This window comes from Petaurus breviceps, unplaced genomic scaffold, assembly GCF_028583685.1.
Source record: "Petaurus breviceps papuanus isolate PSGF00001 unplaced genomic scaffold, PetGlider_PUasm1.0 90775, whole genome shotgun sequence".
NCBI classification, from domain to species: Eukaryota; Metazoa; Chordata; class Mammalia; order Diprotodontia; family Petauridae; genus Petaurus; species Petaurus breviceps.
The window spans coordinates 13,230,960-13,255,498 of record NW_027187342.1 but is presented as its reverse complement, the minus strand read 5'-3'; the positions used below and the strand labels follow the sequence as shown (position 1 = coordinate 13,255,498).

The window sequence follows — 24,539 nt, the reverse complement described above, 5'->3', positions numbered from 1 at the left end:
GGTATTTGTGTCTAATGGTATGCAGATGATTCTCAGATTTATGCATCTAGAATTAACTTCTATATATGAGGGGGGCATAGCCAAGATGGTGGAGTAGGGGCAGGAACTTGGCGTGAGTTCCTACTCCAACTACCTCCAATACCTCTAAAATATGACTCTAAACAAATTTCAGAGCTACAGAACCCACAAAGTGACAGAGAGAAACAAATCTCCTGCTGAAGGTAGGCAGGCAGGCCAACAAGAAGGATGTATTGCACTAAGCTAGGAAACGAGGGCAGTTGCATGGGAGTCATGCAGACTGAGACCTGGGGTGGCCCCGACCAGCAGCACAGACTGGCCAGAGCAGACTTCAGGACAGTGAATCACCAGCAGCTGTGGTAGTTTCAAGACTTCTCAACACATAAACACCAAAGAGAAAGTAAAAGGTCAGTGGAGAACTATGTTGGAACCAGGTGACAGAAGAGCACAGTCTGCAGGGCAAGAGGTAGAGGAGACACACGGCTGCCTCTGGAGCTCCTGGCTTGCAGATCATAGAGGGACCAAGTGACCATTCAGTAATTCAGTGTTCTTGCTTTGACCTGCTTGGATCTGGATCACGGTCTTGGGGTGTGTGGCCAGTATGCCAGAGTTTGGGGTATCTCTAGAGGGCACCTTCCTCATAGCTCTGACAACATCTGCAAAAATCCCAGCAATTTCGGACATAGCTCTCTCTATTCTGGAAGCAGAGTTTTACCGTGGCAAAGAGCTCAAAAGTCAAGTAACTGGCTGGCAAGATGAGCAAACAGAGACAGAGCAATCAGACCATAGAATCCTTTTTTGGGGACAAAAAGGATAAAACATGGAACCAGAAGAAGTCAAAGAAGTCAAAACTCCTGCATCAAAAGCTTCCAAGAAAAATATGAATTGATTACAGGCCAAGGAGGAGCTCAAGAAAGATTTCAAACATAAAATATAAGAGACGTGGAGGAAAAATTGGGAAGAGAAATGAGAATGATGCAAGAAAATCATGAAAAGCAAGTCAACAGCCTGCTAAAGGAGGCCCCAAAAATTTCTGAAGAAAACAACACCTTAAAAAGTAGACTAACTCAAATGGCAAAAGAGGCCCAAAAAGCCAATGAGGAGAAGAATGCCTCAAAAAACCAAATTGGCCAGATGGAAAAGGAATTTCAAAAGCTCACAGAAGAGAATAATTCCTTCAAAATTAGATTGGAACAAATGGAAGCTAATGACTTTATGAGAAATCAAGATACTATAAAAAAGATCCAAACAAATGAAAAAACAAAAAAACAAAAGGCCATGTGAAATATCTCACTGGAAAAACCAATGACCTGGAAAATAGATCTAGGAGAGATAATTTAAAAATTAATGAACTATCTGAAAGCCAAGATCAAAAAAAGAGCCTAGAAATTATTCTTCAAGAAATTCTCAAGGAAAATTGCCCTGATATTCTAGAACCAGAGGGCAAAATAGAAATTGAAAGAATTCACTGATTTACCTCTTGAAAAGATCCCAAAAAGAAAACTCGTAGGAGTATCATACCCAAATTCCAGAGTTCCCAGATCAAGGAGAAAATATTACAAACACTCAGGAAGAAACAATTTGAGTATTGTGGAAATACAAGCAGGATAACATAAGATCTAGCAGCTTCTATACTAAGGGATCAAAGGACTTGGAATATCCCGGAGGTCAAAGAAGCTGGGATTAAAACCAAGTATCACCTACCCAGCAGAACCAAGTATAATGCTTCAGGGGAAAATATTCAATGAAATAAAGGACTTTCAAGTATTCTTGATGGAAAAACCATAGGTGAACAGAAAATTTGACTTTCAAATAGAATTAACTTCTTTTTTGACCTCCAGTCTTGCATCTTCAAATGCCTATTGGACATCTCAAACTGGGTATCCCTTAGTGATCTTAAACTGAATATCCAAAACTGAAGTTATTCTCTTTCCCCCAAGACTCCCCTCTCTTCCTAACTTCCATATTGCTGCCTACAGCACCTCCTAATTATCCATACTCACAATCTAAGGGGTCATCCTCAACTCATTCTCTCTCACTCCTCTTACCCCATCTGTTTCCAAAGCCTGTTGATTCTAACTTCACAACATAATCAGCACACTTTTTCCTTCTTTCCTTTAACACTGCCACCAGTCTGGTACAGGCTCTCATAACCTAATGCTTTCACTACTGTAAAAGTCTTCTGGTTGGCCTCCCTGCCTCAAGGCTCTATCAGGCCACTCTAGTGCTAAAATGACCTTCTTCAAGTGTAGGTTTGACTGTATGACCTTGGCATTTTCCTCATCATTATTCTACCCCAACTCCAGTAGTTCTCTATCACCTCCTGGATCAAACACAAAATTCCACTTGGTGTTTAAAGCTCTTCATAACCTAACCCTTTCCTACCTTTCCACATACTTGCCCCATCTCATACTAAAAAAAAAAAAAAAAAACCAAGACATCTGTTTTGAGTTTCCTTTTTTTCCCCTAAACTACACTTCAAATCTACACATTATTCTACCTCCTTAACCTACCCCCACAATCTGCTTCATCTTTGCTATTAAGGAAGAGATTGCTCTTCTGTTTGCCAAGTCCAACCTCTCTATTAGTACCTCTGATACCACCCCACCTAGTCTATTGTGGGAGCTCTTTTCTACATTCATCTTCATTCTTTCTTTATCCATTGGCTACGACGACCATGCTAATAATATACCTACATTTTTATTCTTCTTAAAAAATGTTTCACTTGACATTACCAGCCCCTAAAACTACAATCCTATATCTCTCCTCCCTTTACAGCTAAACTCCCACAAAATACTGACTCCTTCCTTTGCCTCTACTTCCTTACCTCCCATTCACTTTCCACTTCCTTAGAAGGTAGCATTCAATCCCACCACTCAACTGAAACTACTCGTTCCAAGGCTGCCAATGATCTCTGAAATTACTAAATCGAATAGCCTTCTCTCACTCCTCATTCTTCCTGACCTTTCTGCAGCAACTGATACTATTGATTGACATCACCTCCCCACCCCCATTTTTCTTCTGTGGGTTCCTGGGATACTCATTTGTTCTTATTTTGACTACTCCTTCAAAATCTTCCTGTTATTCACATTATGCTGTTTAACATATACCTGAGGGATCTATAAAGGGTTCTCTCCCCTCTACAGTCTCCCTTGATGGTCTTATCAGTTCTCCTATGTCTATGCAGATGACTCCTTTATCTAAATATATGGATCTCTACTCACTAGGGCTCCAATCCCACAACACCAATTTCCTGGACATATTCTTCGGGATTTTTCATAGGCAACCCAAAGTCAAGTTGTCCAAGATAAACAATAGTATCTTTTCCTTTAAACCCATTCTTCTCTATGCTTAACTTCCCTATTTCTATATGGGGCACCACCATTCTACAATTCTTTTAGTCACCTAGGCTATCAAGTGAAAAATCCAAATCCTTCATTTTTCCTCACCCTCTAAAACCAATCAACTATCAAGTATTGTCGATTTTACTTCTACATCTCTCCTAACCATTACCTTTTCTTCACTACCATGGTCACAATAACAGTTTAAGCCCTTATGACCTCTTACCTGTTAAACTGTTATAGCCTCCTAATTGGTCTCCCTGCCTCCAGTCTCTCCCTTCACTATCTTCCACACAGTTGCAAAACTGATATTCCTAAAGCACAGATCAGATCCCATGACTCCCTGGCTCAAGAAGCTTTAATGGCTCCCAAATGTTTCTAGGATAAAATATAAACTCCTTAGCTTGAGATTTAAAGCATTTCACAATCTACCTCCTGTCTATATAGAAAGTTTCTAGAATGATTTCACATTAATTAGCCCTCTCATTCTATGTGCTATAGCCAATACTTTATTTTTTCACATGGTGCCTAACATATTAATAGTTAACAATTACATAGTGTTTTAAGGTTACAAAGTATTTTACATACATAATAATAGGTAGAATTCATGTGGCACTTTAAGGTTTGCAAAGTATTTTACAAATATTATCTTATTTTATCCTTATTACAGCCTAGGGAAGTAGTTGATATTATTATCCCCACTTTACAGATGAGAAACTGAGTCAGAAAGAAATTAAGAGCATACCCACAATGACACAGCTAGTAAGCATCTGAGTCTGTATTTGAACTTGGGTCTTCCTGACTTCAGATCTATAGCTCTTACCTACTTTACTATGTAGTGACATTATTACATTTCATCCTCATAATAAACCTATGAAATAGATGATATCAATATCCCCATTTTAGAGATGAGGAGACCTAGCCCCTGCAAGGTTAAGTAAACTTTTCTAGGGTCACAGAGTTATTAATGGCAGAGACAGGATTAGAACTTGGCTCTTTCTTACTCCAGGTACAGCCATCTTTCTCCTCCACCATGATGCCTGTTATGTGCCGATTGTTTAATACTAAGCAATTTCTGCATTTCTGGTATAAAGCCTATTTGATGATGGTACATTGTTGCTGTATTCTCTTTACTAATTTGTTCTTTATCATTTTGTTCTACTCATTAATGAAAATGGTCTAAAATTGCTATTGCTATTGCCTATCAGGTTTTAGAGTCAGGATAGCTGCCTTATTAAAAAAAAAACTGATTAGAATTTAATTTTTATTACTTAGAAACAGTCTATGTAGTATAGACATTATTTATTCTTTAAATATTTCTTTATTTTCTTTATTTATTTATAAGCAATCAGGGTTAAGTAACTTGCTCAAGGTTACACGGCCAGTTATTATTTCTGGGTGTGGTGCTGAGTATCTGAGCCTGGATTCGATCCCAGGTCATCCTGATTCTGGGGCTAGTGCTCTTACTCACTGTGCTACCTGGCCGCCCCTAAATATTTCTTCAATTCTTCAGGATTTGTTGTACTTTCTCCACAAACGCACACTGCAACTCTTTGTATAATTATTGAAAGTCTGGAAAACTGCACCTGCAGTGCAGTAACCCCATATCAGGGCAAGCCCACATATTTTGATGAATTTGAATTTTTCTTAAAAATCAACCACCACCTTAATAAGTACTCTTCAATTTGATACAGTTATCTTATCATAGTCCTTTATGTAGAAGACATGATACACAGAACAAATAAGTAAATGGAGATAAACCTATGTGTTTTGCAACTGTCAATAAACCAAGTCCAGCATGTCATGGCAACTTTAACACTTTCACAGGCAATAATGAATTCTCTGTTATTATGTGACTGTATTTGGCTACAGTATATTGTCTCAAGAACTGCTCCAATTCATTTTGTTTATTTTTTGCATAAAATTACATTTAAAAGAACAGGGAGAATAATGAAATAAGAATTTAGTAACTAGTACAGAGACAGCTAGTTAATTTGGTTTGTTATAGTTAATTTCCTTTAATGACAGGTTTACAACAATGCTAAAAATATAACGAGCCCTAATAAACATATTTTTCCTTGAGAACAGTTTAAAAGGTTTGTTTTAATGGCAGAACTAGTGATTGCTGCAATTTTTTATTCATGCTTATAAAATTATTTAGTACATACCTCAGGTGTCAGCTTTGCTATGGATGTGAAAAGCATGGAAATAATCTTTAAAAAAGAGAGAGAAAGATTTTTAAAATTTTTCTTAAAATGTTAAAAAGCCTCTCTATTCCTTTGTAAGCCAGTATTTCTTAGCACTTACATGTTCTGCAAGTCGATTATTATATCGACATAGGCTGAAAATCAGATTACAGGTTTGTCTTATATTGATTCCATCACGAATATGTTGAAACAAGAAGGGAAATCCCTGTAAAAACAATGTTATTAATTTTAAAAGCAATTATTTATGTCAAATATTCTATTTATATATATTCTATTTCCCTTCAAATGTTTCAAAGATTACTTTACCTTTCCACCCGTTAATGCTGCCATATCATTCTGAGACAATGTTAAGTGCCTAAACAAAAACAAAAAGAAAAACAGACTGAAATGAATTCCCTTTCCCTAATCTACCACTGCAGAACTGGTCCTTTGTCTTTGCACTAGTTACCTGAAAGACTACTTGTAAAAATCTGTGAAGATTCAGTTATTTTCTATCTAACTTTATACCCACCAAGTTGTTTTTAAAACACTGAGCTCCCTAGGATATGCTTAAAGAAATTTTATTTGATATAGAAGTAACTGGGACCCCCAGAATCAAGCTGATTTTTGAATGGCACTCCAAAACTATTATTAAAAATTAAATTAAATTAAAGTTAAAATATTATTAAAATAAAAAATATTACTAAAACACTCACTAACTAAAATATATCGAAGGAATTGGATCAAAAATAATTTAAGTGTGTCCAAATTTTTTTACCTTTCTGAGCGGGACTGTTCAACCAAAAGAGCAACTAAGGCTATCATCTTTTCAAGTGCAGCAGGCCTGTATTTTTCTTCTGCTAAAGACAGTATGTCTTCTTCCTCTTCTTCCTCTTCTCCTTCTTCTTCTGATAGCACTTCAACTTGAGGCTAAGGAATAAAAAGAAAACTTATGGTTTCTGGATAGGGTTTGGTTTTATTTTCTGACGGAAAAATCCACTGCAAAAAAGCATACTAATGCACAGTTGGCAAAGCTGTGAAATGGACTAACCATTTTGAAAAGAAATATGAAATATGTAAAGAAAATCACTAAAATTTTTCCATATGTTTTGACGCAAAATTTCTCTTGCTAGATATAAAGAGGTCAATGACAAAAACGAAAGGACCCACACAGACCAAAATATTCATAATACCACTTTTTATAATAGTAAAGAACTAAAAAGAAAGTAGCTGGCCATCAGATGGGGAAGGGCTATACAACCTGTGGCACATGGAGTGGAATCTTATTGTGGTATCAGACACAATAAAATATAACAAAGATAAAGCATCTTACATAAACTAACACAAAGTAGAACTAGGAGAACAATGCAAACAAGGACTACAATAACGTAAATGAAAAGAACAAGAACAATAAAACCACTGAAACTCTAAAAAGTGACATGAGAAGGCTATCTCCTTTAGATTAGTGGAAGATTAATGGAACACTGCATACAATGTCAGACTTTTAAAAATATGTTTATTTTTGCTGAATTCTTTATTTCCTCTCTCTTGTATTCTTTAAGAATTGCATCTTGGGAGGGGGAATGGTGATGCATGCATGCATACACACATATGTACAATCACAAGTATGTATATACATATTCCTATGTATGTATGTGGACATTCCCACTGTACAGAGTATGTGTGCACATGTCTGTATAAAGTAGGTGATATTAAAAAAGGTATTAATAAAATTTTATTTAAAAAACTCAGTTTTATCCCTCTGACAAATGCAAGGACAAAGGTCAAAGCCAAGATTAATTTGTTAACAGCTTCATTCATATTAAGAAAATTAATTAACTAAAAAGTTCATGATGATATAAAAGCAGTTCTCAAAAACTGGCATTCTTATTAGCAGGAACTGAAAAAAATGCTATTAAAATAATGTCTAAATTCACAAAATCATATAACTGAGGGGCTAAATGGAACCTTCTTCTAGACTCCATTCCTCTCATTTTATAGGTGGGAAAAATGAGGCCCAGATTGAATAGCTGACCTGAGATTAGAACCTAGACTTTTGGTTTCCACTCCAGAGTAGACAATCAAATGTCTTGATGTTCAAGTTGTGGCTCTATCACTCACTAGCTATATGGCTAAGCACATCATTTTACCATTCTGATTCTCTTGGCTCATCTGTAAAATGCTGATAATGACATTTCCTTTACTGACCTTACAAAGTGATGATGTGAATAAAGCATTTTATAAACCTTAAGAGTATTATATATAAAACACAGATCCTATATACATAGATACTTACACCAGAAACAATATATTTCATGAATATATTCTTTACTTTAATTTTCATATGTATATACAGCTACCTCAACTGAAGAATTACTCAGATACATCTAAAATGATAAGTAATGCTAGCTTCTTGACAGCAATGTCAATAGAATCCAGGCACTACTCTGGAAAGGATTCAAGAATGTGCCTAGAAACAGACTACATCTGTTTGCTATATGAGGACTAGTTCAGAGTTCTATGTAAGTTTAGTGATGATCATTACCAGATCCTTACCAGGCATCAGTTGCTGAATCTTTCAGTTCAGACAACTCATGTAGACTGTTTACTAAAGTGAAGAGGAGCTGTGAGGTACATATTGGTGGAAGGAGTACCACCATAGAGCTCTAAGTGTTAAAAAAATTAAAACTGTGATAGTTATAGTATAAAACTTTAAAGTTTAAAAAGTGCTTAAGAAGCCTATAAATTAGGACTGTTATTATCCCCATTTGAAAGATGAGGAAACATACTAAACAAATGGCTTGTCCAGAGTTACAAAACCAACTAAGTGCCTGAGGAGGGATTTGAACTTTGGTCTTCTTGACTACAGGTTTATGTTAAAATTCAACTACAGTATTTATGGAGAGTTCCTGATAACAGCATAAGGACTTGAAAAATATGATACCCATTTTCCTTATAGATATAGCTTTGGTCAAGCTCCCATTTGTTATCATCCAAAGTGAAGAGGAACACACAAACATTTATTGTTCAAACATTTCTCCTCTAGAAAACTCTGCCTGGTGGTTGGCTTATGAGATAGGTTAAATTTGGGCTAATTGCCTAACTCAACAAATTTATACCTTGTTATCTGGAATTTTTATATCATAAAGACTAAACAAGTATTAAGCAGTTAGTAATATAATTTGCTCTTCTATACCTATATATTACGACATTTTCTCCCTATGTAAGAGAAAAATGGTCAAAAGATATGAACTAGTAGTCTAAAGGGAAAAAATTATCAACAATCACAAGAAATACTCTAAATTACTAACAATTAAAAGAAATAAAAATTGAAACATCTTTGAGGTTCCACTTTATACCTATTAAATTAGCAAAGTGACAAAAAAGGAAAACAATTTTTGGAGAGGGTAGGGAAAGACAAGCACACTAATACACTAACAGAGGAGCTGTAAATTGGTTCAACCATTCTGGAAGGCAATTTTGGGCTATGGCCAAAAGGTCACTAAAATGTGTATAATTTTTGATCCAGCAATATCATAAATAGTTTTATATACTAAATAGATCAAAGAAAGAGGCAAAAGATACTTAAGCATGAATACAGTAGCACTTGTTCTAGTGAAGAACTGTAACAAAAGTTGTTTCTCATCAACTGGAAATTGCTGAACAATTTGTGGAATACGAATATAATGGAGTATTACTGAGCCACAAGAAATTAATAAAGGAATGGTTACAAAAGAAATGTGAGTCTTATATGTACTAAAGCAGATTATACTGAGCAGAACTAGAACTATTTTTTTTTTGTCTTTTTTTTTGGAGGAGAGAAGGAAGGGCAATTGGAGTTATGTGGCTTGCCCACGGTCACACAGCTGGTATGCCAGGGCTGGTGCTCAATTCACTGTGCCACCTAGCTGCCCCTGAGAACCAAAACTATTTATACAATGACCACAATACTGTAAAATAACTTGGAAGACTTAAGATGTCTGATTTATTAAATGACTAAGTAAGATTACAAAAAACATAATGAAGCAAAGTTCCCATTCTTTGACAGAAGGTGCAGAAACATTTTCAGATGCAACGAATAAAACATAAATTTGCTTTTCTCAAACAACACCTGTTAGATATCAAGTCATTTATTTGAGAAAGACAGTTTGAGGGTAGTAAAAGAGCTGGAAAAAAGGAAAGAAAATAGTGAAATTATTATATTCATGGTTTCTTATGTAATATTCTATTTCAGACATTATATATAGAAATGCTGATGATTTTCTAATGCATAATAAAAAAGACCGGCAAAAATAAGAACTAATGGGTGGCCAGGTAGCACAGCGAGTAAGAGCACTGGCTCCAGTGTCAGACCACCTGGGGATCAAATCTGGGCTCAGGCACTTAGCACCCACCCACTTACACCTGGCCACGTAACCTTGAGCAAGTTACTTAACCCCAATTGCTTAGGGGCAGCCAGGTGGCTCAGCAAGTAAGAGCACCAGCTCCAGTGTTGGGATGACCTGGGGATCAAATCCAGGGCTCAGACACTTAGCACCACACCCAGAAATAACTGGCCATGTAACCTTGAGCAAGTTACTTAAGCCCAATTGCTTAAGAAAAAACAACAACACTAACTTGGCAAATGGTTTGTAAACTGAGAATAACAGGCACTATACTTACATTTTCAGGCCCTTTGGTTCCCATATAGAAATGCACCATTGTTGAAATAGCTTGTAGAGAAAGCAAAAATTGGCTCTAGAAATAAAAAATGAGTTACATGAACACAGGTAATATTAATAATGAATTCCTCAATACACAAATGTATATATGTATAGGGATTTATTTTTGCACAGAATTTCTGAAGTGAACAAGAAATATCCTTACCTCCTCTTCACCCATTTTTGCAAATTCATAAAGAAAAGCAAAGTACTCAGTGAGATGTTTACTATGAGGTTTCACACCATGTTCCATAATTGATAATAGTGTCTTGACAAATCTGGTGACACATGAACGGCTTCCTATATCTTCCACAGGACCATCCATATCATCTGACCTGAAACAATTGAACATGATTCTAACACTCGTACAGGTGAGAGAACATTGTGCTAATGTGAAATCATTTTTAAAAAATTACATTTATGCATTTCACCATTGTCACATTGGACACCAACAGTAATGACATGTATTATAGAATCTGAGATCGAAGGGGGATCTTTAAAATCATCTGAATCCAAATTTATACCCTAGTCATAAAACTTCTCCTTACTCTGAGTATAATCCAATGGTTCTGTGCTAGTTCCTCTTCTGTTGTCTCTCTACATTTTATCATTAATGACCTCATGGGATTTTATGGGTTTGCAATGGGAATGGGAATTTGAAGATCTTCCCTGCCCCTTAATAGACCTAGGGGGGAGTTTGAAGACCTCCCCTGCTCTGAAAGTAAACTCTGCCCCCCAATAGGCTGAATGTAGTCACATCGAGCCTGTGGTGGGAGGAGTTTGTTGAAGGGAAGCAGAACCCACAGGAAGCTGGGAGCCAGAGCCAAAGAGATGGTGGGAGAGAGAGGGAGAGGTCTGTGAGTAAATATTGATCTTTTATTAGTTTGTGGGAAGACTTAAGGATGCTGTGGCTCTCAGTGTCAGTATGGCTTCTGAATATCTTTGGTACTATGATGGAATTGGCTTACTGGTTTTGGGATTCAGTTTTCTGGTGTCTAAATAAATGCTTCAGTTCTGTTCTCTATATAGAAAGTTTGGTAGATTTTGTGAGTGATCGTCATGTGATATTTATAGTCACGGTCTTTATCATGATTGTGGGCGCTGTAAGTATTACATTGGCTCTACAGGGTTCAATTATAATCTCTATGGAGAATACTCCCAGATAACTCCCTATACAAATCTAGCCCTGTCTACTGGACATTTCAAACTGTATATACTTTAACTATCTCAAAGTAACAATGCTGAAAACCACTTTTCTCCAAACTCATCCACTTTCTGAACATTCTTTTTTCTGGAATATACCACCATGTGTTCAGTCACAAAGGTTTATGACTTCAGTGTCACTGCCACCTCCATATTCTCATGCCCCAGAAATGTCAGTTGTTAAACCTTTCCTGCCCCGTGTCTCCCTTCCATGCACACAACAACCACTCTAGCTCAGGTCTTCAGCCCTTCCTTCCTTCCTTCCTTCCTGAACTATGACAAAAAAGAACATTAGATCTACAGTCAGAGAGATTCAGTGACTTGCCCAGTGTCCCACAGTGTCTCAGACCAGATTTTCACTTGCTTCTTCCTGCTTATTCTTGTCATTTTTCAGGAAGTAAGCGATGAAGGAATCAAGAAAAATCCAAGATCAAGTCATGATTCTGGCACATACTAACTCTCTGGGATCACAGGCAAATCCATATACCTCTTAGTGTCTTAGGCAGAAATTTAAGATGACAGTTACAGACAATTTGTCAATCTGTATCAGTGAAGGGATGTCCCCCACTAATAAAATAATTCTATCCCTTATACACAATAGGAGAATGATGCCTCTGTGATTTTTATTAATACAAGCATTTCGTTCAGTGCTGATTACAGTCTATTCCTGCTTTGTTATCTTATGTAATTCTCATCCATATTCCTCTGTAACTCCTCTACCAGGATCCACTAATCATTTTCTTTAGCTCTCTCTAGTCACGTGGATGCCAAGAGAACATATATTTTTATTTGTTGCCTCCTGCTGCTTATGTGATCAGTCTGTCATTTTTTCCATTCATATCCCTCTCTAACATTCTTGCCCCCACATCTCCTATACAATTCCTTGCTGGTAGTAATTTATATGTTTTTCCATTGTCCTTACATGACTTTCAACTTTAATTTTTGGAGAAAAGAACTCTAGGACTTTCATCCATACAGTACCCTCACCAGAAGACTATTAAAAAGATAAATCTATATTTCAGGGGAAGCTTGCTATAATTAAAAGCACTCAATGTCCATTTACTGTATAGTGATTTTCAGAGACATACAACACGATAAACCAGTTCTGTGAGGATGTCTACTCAATTAAAATGACAAGTTTTCTATCGTGGTTGATAAACTGGAAAGACCTGAGATAAGGTCTCATTCGGGTTTAAATGAAAATTTCATACCATATACCAAATAAATTTCAAATAGATACATGCATTAGATAAAAAGTCATATCATTAAATGAATTAGAGAAGCAAGGAGAAAATACTGTTTACAACTATAGAGGAAGAGATCACTATACAAGGTAGGAAGAGGATTACAAAAAACAAAATATACACGATCTCTTTTTATTTAAAACCTTTATCAGAGAAATTTTCTGCAAATTTCTTCCCCCAGTTAATGACTTCCTTTCTAATTTTAGCTGCGTTGGTTTTGTTTGTGCAAGCCTTTTTAACTTTACACAATTAAAGTTGTAGTGGTACAAGGATATCAACAAGTAGTTCTCAAAGGAAAAAATTCAAGCTATTAACAACCAGACATTCCAAATCACTAATTGTGACAACAAGCATTCCAAATCACAGATTATTAGAAAAATGTAAATTAAAACACCTTGAAGTTTCATTTCATCTCCATTAAACTGACAAGATGACAAAAAAGAAGAATGCCAATTGTCAAAAATGTAGTAGAAAGACAGACCCACTAATGCATAGTTGGTAGGGTCTATGAATTGATCTACCCAATCTAGAAAGCAATTATGAGCTAAGCCTACAAGATCACTAAATTGTGCATGGCCACTGACCCGGTGATACCACTAATATAGTATATGAATGTAATGGAGTACTACTGCACCATTACAAATGAAGGGATGAATTTAGAGAGGAAGAGGAGTGAGCTGAACCAGAACAATTTAAACAGCCACAAAATTACTATAAAGAATAACAAGTTTGAAAAGCTTAAGAATAACAACTCTGACCAGGACTTGCCATAGCTCCTGAAAATCCATAATGAATTAGGCTATCCAATTCCTGACACAGAAGCAAAGAACTTGAGTTTCAAAATTAGACATACATTTTCAGATACAACCAATGTAGGGATTTGTTTTGCTTTAGTATGCATATTTATTAAAATAATAACCCCCCCAATCTCAATGATATAGAGATGTAAGGGGATTAGCAATATGGATGCCAACTAAGTTACCAGGAAAAAAATGTCAAAAATGACCCAAAAGAACAGAAATAAGGGTAGAATGAAGATATATATGTAGCTAACTGAATGTTACATATTAAATTATATACTTAAAGGCAACGAAAGCTTGATATAACAGAAGTTTACATTTTCCTGTACTTTTCAGTTATATTTTGAATACAAAATGTTCATTAAATTTGGTGTTTGTTAAGTTCAGAATTTTATTTTAAAAGACAATGTTCCATAGCTGTAGGGAGTTTGGGATCTTCAAAAGTATACATTAAAAGGCATAAAAGTCAGTAAGTGCTGACGTTTTACTGATTGCCTTTTTAAAATAAAGTACTTTCCTTCTGTGATACCATTCATTCTTCTGGAATGCTTTACTTAAAAGTGATCCTTGAGTGCGTTTTAAGATAATGCTGTCTCTAACATGGGTTTCTTATTTGTCTGGTTAGGATGCAGCTGCTTTTCCCAGCTCTAACCTAAGTGCTATGGCTTCTTCTTTACTGAGTACATTAGTTTTAAACTGTATAGTTCAAATGGAAGTATTTTCCATTATTATCTTCACTGATGAGAGGTGATCTCTAAAGAAATACTGGCAAAAACATTCTATAACATGTCTATTTACTATCCTTCTAGCATCACATACAAATTTTCTTGGGATTATTTACTTGATCTGGGTCTTAAGGTCATCTCTTCTCTACAAGACATTTCCCATACAATTGTTTCTGATTGTTGGAATGGGGACAAAAAGCCAAATGAAACAGTTCCTGACCTTAAGAAGCTTAACTTCTACGTGGGGGTGTGGCAAAAAAATCAGGGTCCTCAATCAAAGAGAGGCACTTTATTGTTGTATACCCATGGACATGTAAGTGCTTGGAGAATGAGATGACTAGAAGAAGAGATAGAATGTTATTTCATGTAAGAAGATGAAATACAACATTTTGCATTTAGCATTTCTAGTATGAATTTTGATATCTGAAAACAGAAAAGGACTGTGACAAAGTATGGATTTTTTTTAAAATTATGTTGTCAGAAGACACAGCTATCCAGTGAGCTTTGTTGTTGTTGTAAGTTGTTCAGCTGTGTCTAATTCTTTATGACCTCTTGGACTGCAGCATGTCAATACTGTGCATTGGGTTTTCTTGGCAAAAATACTGAAGAAGTCTGCCCTTTCCTGCTCTAGTAGAAGAAGGCAAACAGAGGTTAAGTGACTTGCCCAGGGTCACACAGCTAGTAAGAGAATGAGGCTGGATTTGAACTCGAGTCTTCCTGTCTCAAGTCCCAGTTCCCTGTCCACTGAACCACCTAGCTGCTTTTATTACCTTTAGGAACAAACATAAACTTGTCTCAGACTTTTTTTACAATCTGGACCCAAACTGCTTTTGCAATTTTATTAAAAATTATTCCCTTTACTATACTCAACTATCTAATCAAATTGCCTTTTTTTGCTGTTGCTCATATTATGACACTCCACTGCCACCTTTGTCTCTCATCATCTGCTTCCTCCCAAACTGTGCTTAAGTGCCAGCTGGTGAGACTCTATGTGTGAAATATTTCCTGATTTCTCTAGATGCCAGGGCTCTCTGTCCCAATTAAATTATTTTGATTTATTTATGTAAAAGATGTCTCCTTTACAGAGTTTAAGCCTCTTGATGGAAGGGACTAGGTCATTTTTGTTTTTGTATCTCTACCATATTATTTAGCAAAGAGCAGGTTCTTACTAAAAGCTGAGAAGTGGCTCTAGAAATGAATACTTAATTTAAAAGAAACAGAAACAGGGTTAAGTTATCAAAAGAGTGTAACTAGAGCAGGGCAAGTATACAAAGAAGATATTCTTCTGAAAAGAAAACAAGGACATGAGGGGGAAAGCATCATAAAGGTAAAGATCAAGGGAGGCAGGAAAAAGAAAGAGTATCTGGATATATAGTATATGCAGTGATGGACTTGATGCAGGAAGACCATAATTAAAATTCTAATTCAGATAGCAACATGTCTCTGGGTTAATCACCTAACCTCTCCTTATTTCAATTTTCCCATCTGTAAAATGGGAGTAGTGAGCACTAACCCACAAGATTGTTGTAAAGATCATGAGATCATATATAGAAAACATGTTTCGCCAACCTTAAAGCACTATGTAAATGCCAGCTATTATTATCACAGGAATAAACTATATCCAATTTGGACAGAAATAGGAAATATATGAAGAGCTTAGGAAATGAATCACAAAGCTAAGATATAGTGATAATGGGGATCAACTAGACATCTGTTACAGATCTAATCTTAAAGCAAAGAAGTTAATAATTTCTTTCTCTACCTTAATGATAACTTCATTTTTCAAAAGAACTAACAAGGGGAAATCCTGTTTTTTGGATCTTATTCTCACCATGAGAAACAAGTGGCTAAAGTGGAAATGATGAGAACATTCACACCTAGAGTTTGCTATAAAGAAGTAGAAGAAAGACAGACACAGTGTGATATGTACCCTAAATTTTGGGAGAGCATATTTCAAAGAGATCAGATGAGAATTTATAGGATCCCATGGATTAAATTCTATAGAAGACAGCCCAAGAATAACCAGTTCTCAAGAATGAAATTCTGAAGGCATAACAGAAATAGTTTTGATGAGGAGGAAAAGGGTTAAGTTGCCTAAAGATACCATTATGGAAACACAGGGTAACTCAGAAACCCAAACTAAGGTAGTTATAGTATGAATGGAGAAAAAGGGATGACTGTGAATAATAATGTGAGTAAATGTAACTTAGCAATTAAATGGCTAGGAGGAATAAGGAAGAGGGAAGGGTCTAGAATGGTTACAAAATTTTGAACATGAGTGACTTTAGTAGCCTCCACAGAAATATGGTGTGGAAGGAAGATGATGAATTTAATTTTGGATATGCTGAGTTTTGAGGTGGTAATGAGAAATTCAGTTAAAGATATCCAGCAAGTAGCTGGAAATATTAAGAAGGGAATTCAGGACAGAGAACAGGGCTGGATACACAGTTACCCCTTTCACATCGTGACTTTCTCCATGATTTCAATATACCATGAGTCAGCATAAGAAAATGAGAATTTGGGGGGAGTTTTGTGGAAGACAGTTTTGTGGGAAACCATGTGAATGAAGGCCAGCAGATGTGACACAGAATAAGTTTAGAAACCTAGAAATGCTAAGATATATGTATAGTATAGTCTAATATCAATTCAGACTTTTTCTCTGGTATAATGGGAGGGCCAAAAAAATTCGTCCAGATCATGGGGGTACCATGTTCCTAACTCCCATGATGTAGAAGGGATAACTGTATAGGTGTGGTACTAAACTTTGATAGGAACAAATGAAATCACTGAGGAAGAGTGTAAAGAAAAAAAAAAAAGGTTGAAGACAGGTCCTTAGTGGAAACTCATGCTTAAAGGGCGAAAGATAAATGATAACTAAAAATGACTAGGGACAAGTGGCATTGTCTACCAACCACACAGGTACTGTGGAATTATGGCTGAGGCATAGAGGTTAGGGCTATATGAAAGGGTTTTCCACTTGTCTGAGCCAGGTAAAAGTCTGGGGATGGTGATGTCTGTAGCCCAATCCCATAAATGGTAGGACTAAGATAACTTAGACACAATGGAAGTACTGTCTTTGGTTGTGAGATCCAATAAAACCTCAATTCAATAATCAAGATTAATCTGTATATCCTGCTGGCTCATGCCCAATGGAAGCATGGACTGGGGATGTAGGACAGGGGCAACATCTTGGCGGGTTAAGATCTGAAGAATTCTAACCTGATAGTCCAGGAAGAATGGTCTGAAGTTCAAAATGTCATGCAGCTTAGCCCCCTTGGTCCAGGCCTAGAGAGAAACTGTGGTCTATGGTTTCAGAATCAATACAACATCAGTTTGGTGCTCAAGAAGTGAGGAGCAAGGGTCCACCTTCATCAGATTTCTGGAGCTTCCTAGCCTGCCTTACCATACTCCTTCCCCCCTCACTTTGAAAAAAATTGTGGCAATATTTATCTTGAGATTTCTGGAATTCCTCCTGATTCCTATCATCACCAAAAAGAGTTGTTCTAAGACCAAGTTGTTCTAAAACTGCACAGCCAGAAGACTTGAACTGATTCAAAACTGATATTTGTTTATTATTTTTCTCAACTATGTTGGGTTTGAATTCCTTCTTTAGCATATTTGGTTTCTCCTTGCTAGTTTAGAGATCATTCTTATTAAGAAGACAGAAGTAAAGTAGAATTTAACTGGTTTTTGTTGTTGTTCTGAGATATGTTACAATCACACCACTTGAAATAAACAGTAAAATTATTTTTTATTCTTTCAGGATTAAGTGAATAAATACATTTTTCCAGGCTTGAAGTCATTTTGGGCTTTAGTCTTTCAGAGACTATTTTTTTTTACATCTGTGAAACTCTTTATCTTTTGTTCAATAAAATTTGACTAAGGATAGCTAAAAGAAGGCAGTAAATGTGGGCAGCTAGGTGGCACAGTGAATAAAACGCTGGCCCGGAGTCAGGAGGACCTGAGTTCGGTTCCAGCCTTAGACACCTAACACCCACACAAAAAAAACTAGCTTGTGTAACCTTGGGCAAGTTACTTAACCCCAATTTCCCTCCAAAAGGCAAAAAAAAAAAAAAAGCAATTAGTAGAGATGAAAAGTTTTAGTAAGGTGTAATCTTTGACCTCATAGTTTATAGTTTAGTAAAATTTTACCTCAGAGAGCTCTCCATGTAGCCAAGTTGGTCTCTTTAGATGCTTCCTTTGTCAACAGGGTATTCACAACTTCACAAAACTCATGTAAAAATTAGGCTTATTGGGGCAGCTAGGTGGCACAGTGAATAGAGCACCAGCCCTGGAGTCAGGAGGACCTGAATTCAAATCCAGCCTCAGACAATTAACACAAAAACTAGCCATGTGACCTTGGGCAAATCACTTAACCCCAACTTCCCTACCTTCTCCCCTCAAAAAAGCAAAAAAAAAAAAAAAATTAGCTTTATCACAAGAGAAATGAACATGCATGTGGAACTCAAAGAGTTCACAATCCACACAGAAGTTTGTATATTTATAAGAGTGGGATAAAGGAAGGAGGAGAAAACACAACTCTCCACCTAAAGGGGTGTGGCATGAGAGTAGGAAAGGTGCAGTAAAAATAAGAAAAAGACAAAAAAAATCTCTCTTGAAGGAGAGGAGCAAGACAATGGCCAAAGTCACAATCCTTTCCTTGGGAAGTGCTAGACTTAGGATGGTTTATTTATTTATATGTAAGGGTCTCAGCTGCACAATTTCTCAGTTTAGTGCAGACTGAATAGTACTTTTCTTGACTCCCAAGGACAAATAGGGAGTCCAATTTGGAATGCAAACATCAAATTATGTCAGCTGGCTTGGGGGGTGGGAGGGAGGGCATGGTAGCATGTGTCCAGGGGGTGGGGTTTCATCACCAACACATATGGGGGCCTCGCTCATATTCTGGATCTAGTGTTTCTGGAAAGTATGTTTCTAGTGTTTCTGGAAAGTATGGCAACTCAAAAAGATAAGTTCAAGGGAACCCTTAACATTCCTTAACACTTTCTGTTTATTCTTATTGGGATAACTCATAACTGTATTAATAGAATTTCATTTTTGACAGTTATCCACCTTCTTTCAGAGCCTCTTTAGTTATCTTACATGTACACAGGTGGAGGTCAATCAATCTACTCACACCACAATATGTAAGTGATAAGATGCTCCCCTCTGGTATATTTAGGGAGAATATATTCTGATAATTCAGGCCTTATTCACACCTAGTTAACTAGGTTAAGCTCCCTGGGTTCAACAAGAATATTTGGATTGGCCAAGGGACATGATTACACTCTGAGGTTTGCACAAAACCTTCTGTGAGTTAGAATCAGAGAAGTTGAGTCTCTAGAGATGGAGAAGCGAGAGAAAGCCACCAGTGAAGAAATCATTTAGGAGGGTTATCTGGGCTTTAACATAAGTCTTCCCACTTTCACACTATGAACTTCAGACTGAGTCATGTGGATTTTGGACTTCACATCTTCTTAGTAGTGCTCTAACAGTGCCTCTAAAAAAGCTGACAACAGTGCTGACATTGGCAAGAAGACTGGATACAGATCCAAGGTTTTACAAACACCCCAGCAGAAAAAAATTATGCCACATTTAGGAGAACATCTTGATTATTGCAGCAAAAGGACTTCAAAGATCTGTGCCATGGATTGTCTAAACTTGAGCGCATTTTCCCCTAGACTGTGTCCTTTATGACAGAATGAGTCACAAACTTTTAAGGGAATATTAGTACCAATTAATACCTCTTTCTAAAAATTAAATCTGGTCGACTAATCAAAAAGGGGGCTCAGACCCACAGCACTGGAAAGATACCTCCCAAAAGAAGTAGGATCAGATAATGTGTAAACATTTCTGATCATACCTTATGCTTCTGTGTTATGACATGATCCCTTTTTCTATTGCTTCCACTTCAATTCTTCCTTATTGGTAAGAACTGAAAGTAGGAGAACATCTTCTTATGATTACTAACTTAGTTTCTACCTCTGAATTTCTGTGGGTTCCATGGAGTTATTTAAATAGGTCTAAGAATTCATTATAATTTGTCTGGCTTAGAGACTAGAAACCAGACCCTTGAGAGCTTAATTCCCTAACTGCTTGAATTTCTACCTTGGGGGCAGGTTGGTCTATTGGCTGGCTTAGTAAGCTACTACACCTGGCCAAACAATATTTCACCTCAACCATTTTCTCCCTAAACTTCATGTTGCTGTGAGGGATTCTAAAACCATAATCAAATAAGTTGTCACTACTTTTGGAAAGCATATCCTTTCCTATGGTTCTACTCACCTTCCCTGAAACTTTCTAAATGAAACTATCACTCCTCTATATATCAGGCTTATTATAATGAAGCTTGAGAGAAAAGGCAATTCTTGCCATTGTATTTGCACTCCCAAGGCTTGGCACAAAATAAGCAATTAATAAATGATTTTGTTCATTTACAGGGGATGATCCAATATAATAAATATGCAAATATACATATCGTAGGGAAATGTTTTACATATATGTGTGTACTGACATTTTCCAAATTTATATTTTTGTCAATACATGTTTTTTTTAAATCTATAGATATCAACAGTATAATTATTATCACATGAGAGCCTGAAATAATTTGATGTTAGCAAGGAGGTGTCATACTCAAAAAGGTTTAGAACAGAGATGGGGAACCTGCAGCCTTAAGGCCACATGTGGCCCTCTAGGTCCTCAAGTGTGGCCCTTTGACTGAATCCAAATTTTACAGTACCAAGGCCATAGGTTCCCTACCCCCGGCTTAGAACCATTATTATAAGCAGAGAGATTTAATTGCTCTCAAGTTAAAAATTTATCACATGGTCTGCTTTTAGCAGAATAAATCTTTGAGCAGATTACTAAGTAGTGAGTTCTCCTTTCAATACTACATCCTATCTGTGTTCTAGTCCTGAGTTTTAAATCAGGAAAGCACCAAGCATATTCTCCATCTGGGCTAATAGTTTGCAGTACACTCCCATATCTACGGCATCATATTCATCTCCCTGTCTTGTGATCTTAGCCACATTCTGGGCATTGGCATAAAGACTGATGTCTACAGAGGCCATAAATACTTTATCAGGACCTAGCACTAGCTACGTATTGTCCTTCATATTCTGTGTTGCGTGATGTGGTGCATCTTTAGGTCAGGTTTATACCCTTTGGGAAGAACCTCATACTTGGTATATGGCTAAATGAGGGCCTAATTACTTTCTCCTTTTCTGTTCCATCTTTTCCCACTTTTGTAATCTACTCATTTGATAGAGTTTCCTCAAAGTCTTTGTCTTTCTAAGTTTCTTTTCTTATTTTTTTCTTTTGCTTTTTGGAAGGGGGAAAGTAGGGCAATTGAGGTTAAGTGACTTGCCCAAGGTCACATGGCTAGTTTTTTTTTATGTTAAGTGTCTGAGGAGAGATTTGAACTCAGGTCCTCCTGACTCCAGGGCCAGTGCTCTATTCACTGTGCCATCTAGCTGCTCCTCTAAGTTTCTTTAAAATAAATAATTTCTTCCATTGTCTAGTAACTGTTAAGCCATCTTATTAAGTCAAAGTATAAAAATAGAAAATGAAATAAAAAAAACTTGTATACCTTCTCCTCAACCAGAAAGATCAGCTTTCACTTAACTTATAACTTGGCTGTCATATGAAAAAATGCTCCAAATCACCAATAACTAGTGAAATGCAAATAAATTAAAGCAATAGTCAAGTTCCACCTCATACCTATGAAATTGGAAAAGATGACAAAAAAAAGGAAAATGATCAAATACTGGAAGGACTATGAGGATACTAGGTACATCAATACACTGTTGTACACAGCTGTAAACTGGTCTAAATCTTTCTGGGAAGAAATCTGATACTATGCTCACAAAAATCAATGAGTTGTTGATATTCTTTCACCTAATTCTTCAAAGAGACTGAAGAAAAATGAAAAAGATATGCATTAAAAAAATATTTGGAGCAGCTCTTTTTTTTGTAGTAGCAAAGAGTTAGAAACTTAAGAGTGTGCCTAAGCCCATCATTTGGGCTAAATATATTACCATATATGAATTTAATGGAATACTATTGTGCCATTAGAGTTGATGAAAGGGATGTGTTCAAAGAATGCTGTGAAGACTTGTATGAGATGATGTAGTGACATGAGCAGAAAGAGGACAACAATTTATACAATAACAACAACCCTGTGAATACAAACAGCTACTTGGATAAATGGATCAAAGAATAAAAATAATTCCAAAGGTGACAGACTGAAGATGCAGAACAAGACCTTTATCTCTGGACATGAACAATGTGAGAATTCATTTTGCTTGACTATACACAGATTACAAGGGTTCTGTCATTCTTTCAAATTGAGATGGAGGGAAGTGAAGAGAAAAAATGCTTATTAAATGGAAAATAAAATTTAATTGGAAAAAATACATTTGGCAAGGAACTTCCTGCAACAGTTTCTTTGGTTCCCATACCTCTTTGAAATCAAATGAAACTACACTTATCCTTTGAGGATCTTCCTGAAAACATACATAAATTTGTCACGTTGTGACTTATCCATCAAACTATGATGTACTCAGGTATGATCCTTTATGATAATGTGCTCAGGTATGATCCTTTTATATGATCATAATGTTACAGATCTGACCTTAGAGTTTATCTATTACAACTACCTAATTTTACAGATGAGGAAACTTAAGAGACTTACCTCAGGTCATAAAGGAATGAAGGAAGTGGCAGAGCTAGGATTTGAACCCAGGTTTTCTGACTAAAATATCAGTGTTTTTCTACTTCACCATGCTGCCTTTCAACTAGATCTACTCAGCAAACATGGATATCTTTGACCAGAAGATTTTGAAATCTCCTAACTTTCTATTTCACTATAGGAATCCTAACACATTAGGTCTAAATCACTTTACTGTTATGATAATTCCAATTTTATATAAGACACAGACAGCAAATGAAAAGACTCTCAATTTAGGGTTTTGTTGAGAATTAGGAATATGTGATTGTTTTAAATAACATATAAAATCTTCCCAAATGACATCAATTCTTTCTATCCTATTTTATTACTAAGAGAAATTAAAGACCTCATGCTGGAAATTTTAACGTTTTAAATAACTATCATCTAAGTAAAATTTGGAAAAAAATGTTCAGAAGCAAACATTTTACCCATCTTCCATTCCAGGTTGTAAATAGAGGTGAGCATGTACAGGTCTAAGTCTCTGAATCACATGAATACACAAACGCTGAAACATCTGCAAATGATAAAACATGAAATAAGGTACAGCTTAAGTTAATATAAGCACATATACATCTCCTTAAGGTGAAACTGATTCTTTTCTATTTAAGACCTTTGCACAGCTTTTACTTTTTCTTTGGGTCTAAAGTTTTGCCAAGAGTTGTCTGTGGACAGAAAATGGAGCAATCTGGAATAATTCAAACACCCTGTTTATAACAAGGGATACAACAAGCATTATCTTATGTTACATCCCCCCATAGAATCTGCATGGGAAGAGATGTTAGAAATCATCTATAGTCCAAACTTTTCATTTTGCAGTAAAGGAAACCAAGGCCCAGAGAAAAGACAAATGTTCTTGACTTAAAGCCATAAGATTAGTTAGAAACAGAGGCAGGACTTTATATGTATATATTGGGGGCGGGAGTACAAATTGAAGGATCAAACTAAAGTTTTAATAACTCCTAATTTTGCTTCAGATAGAAACCAGGTAAATAAGCAATCAAATTTCCTCCCCATAATTACAGGAGTCAAAGTAAACTTTTAAAGTGGTAACAGTGGTCTCCTTTTAACCCCAAGGTGATCAGATAGCAAGCAGATGGGGAAGCATAAAAGGCAGGAGTACAAGAGTACAAGAATGACTCATCTTGATATCTGAAAACTTGAATAGCTTTTTTTTCAGTTATAGGAAACTTAAACAATGGATAAATTATATTTGTGCATCTTTGAATCTTTCTAGTCTTATAGCTTCATTGTCAAACTTCTAACATTTTATCAAATCTTTCCCAGTTAAATTTAACATAAGAATATTAATACGTTTTTTTTTTGCGTGAGCAATTTACTGTTAAATATTGTCAAATATGCCAAGATAGATATATACTAGTGATATTCTCATACTGGAGTGACTGTCCTGTGCACAAATGAAAGCATATGACAAAATAATTATAAAAATAATAGGAATTTACCAGAATACCACTAATTTACTTGGGAAATTGGGGAAGTGTGTTGTTTTATCTAATGTTGTTATTTACCCTGTGCGATTCTTCTCCATCTAGGGATACAAATAAGAAAGATATTTGTGTTTATCACCATTTCTTGC

The 24,539-nt window shown here is 36.1% G+C and overlaps 1 protein-coding gene across 3 annotated transcripts in view; it reads right to left on the bottom strand.

Annotated features, from left to right (window-relative positions):
• Positions 1-24,539, bottom strand: part of USP34 (ubiquitin specific peptidase 34) — a 322,401-nt gene that overhangs the window by 43,161 nt on the left and 254,701 nt on the right. For all 3 annotated transcript variants that reach the window (XM_069069036.1, XM_069069034.1, XM_069069035.1), the window contains exons 59-65: positions 23,374-23,459; positions 10,412-10,580; positions 10,208-10,282; positions 6,324-6,475; positions 5,873-5,921; positions 5,667-5,771; positions 5,528-5,572 (exon numbers count right to left, since the gene is read on the bottom strand). In XM_069069036.1, the coding sequence (XP_068925137.1) occupies positions 5,528-5,572; positions 5,667-5,771; positions 5,873-5,921; positions 6,324-6,475; positions 10,208-10,282; positions 10,412-10,580; positions 23,374-23,459 (681 nt within the window). The remainder of the gene's footprint in view (positions 1-5,527; positions 5,573-5,666; positions 5,772-5,872; positions 5,922-6,323; positions 6,476-10,207; positions 10,283-10,411; positions 10,581-23,373; positions 23,460-24,539) is intronic.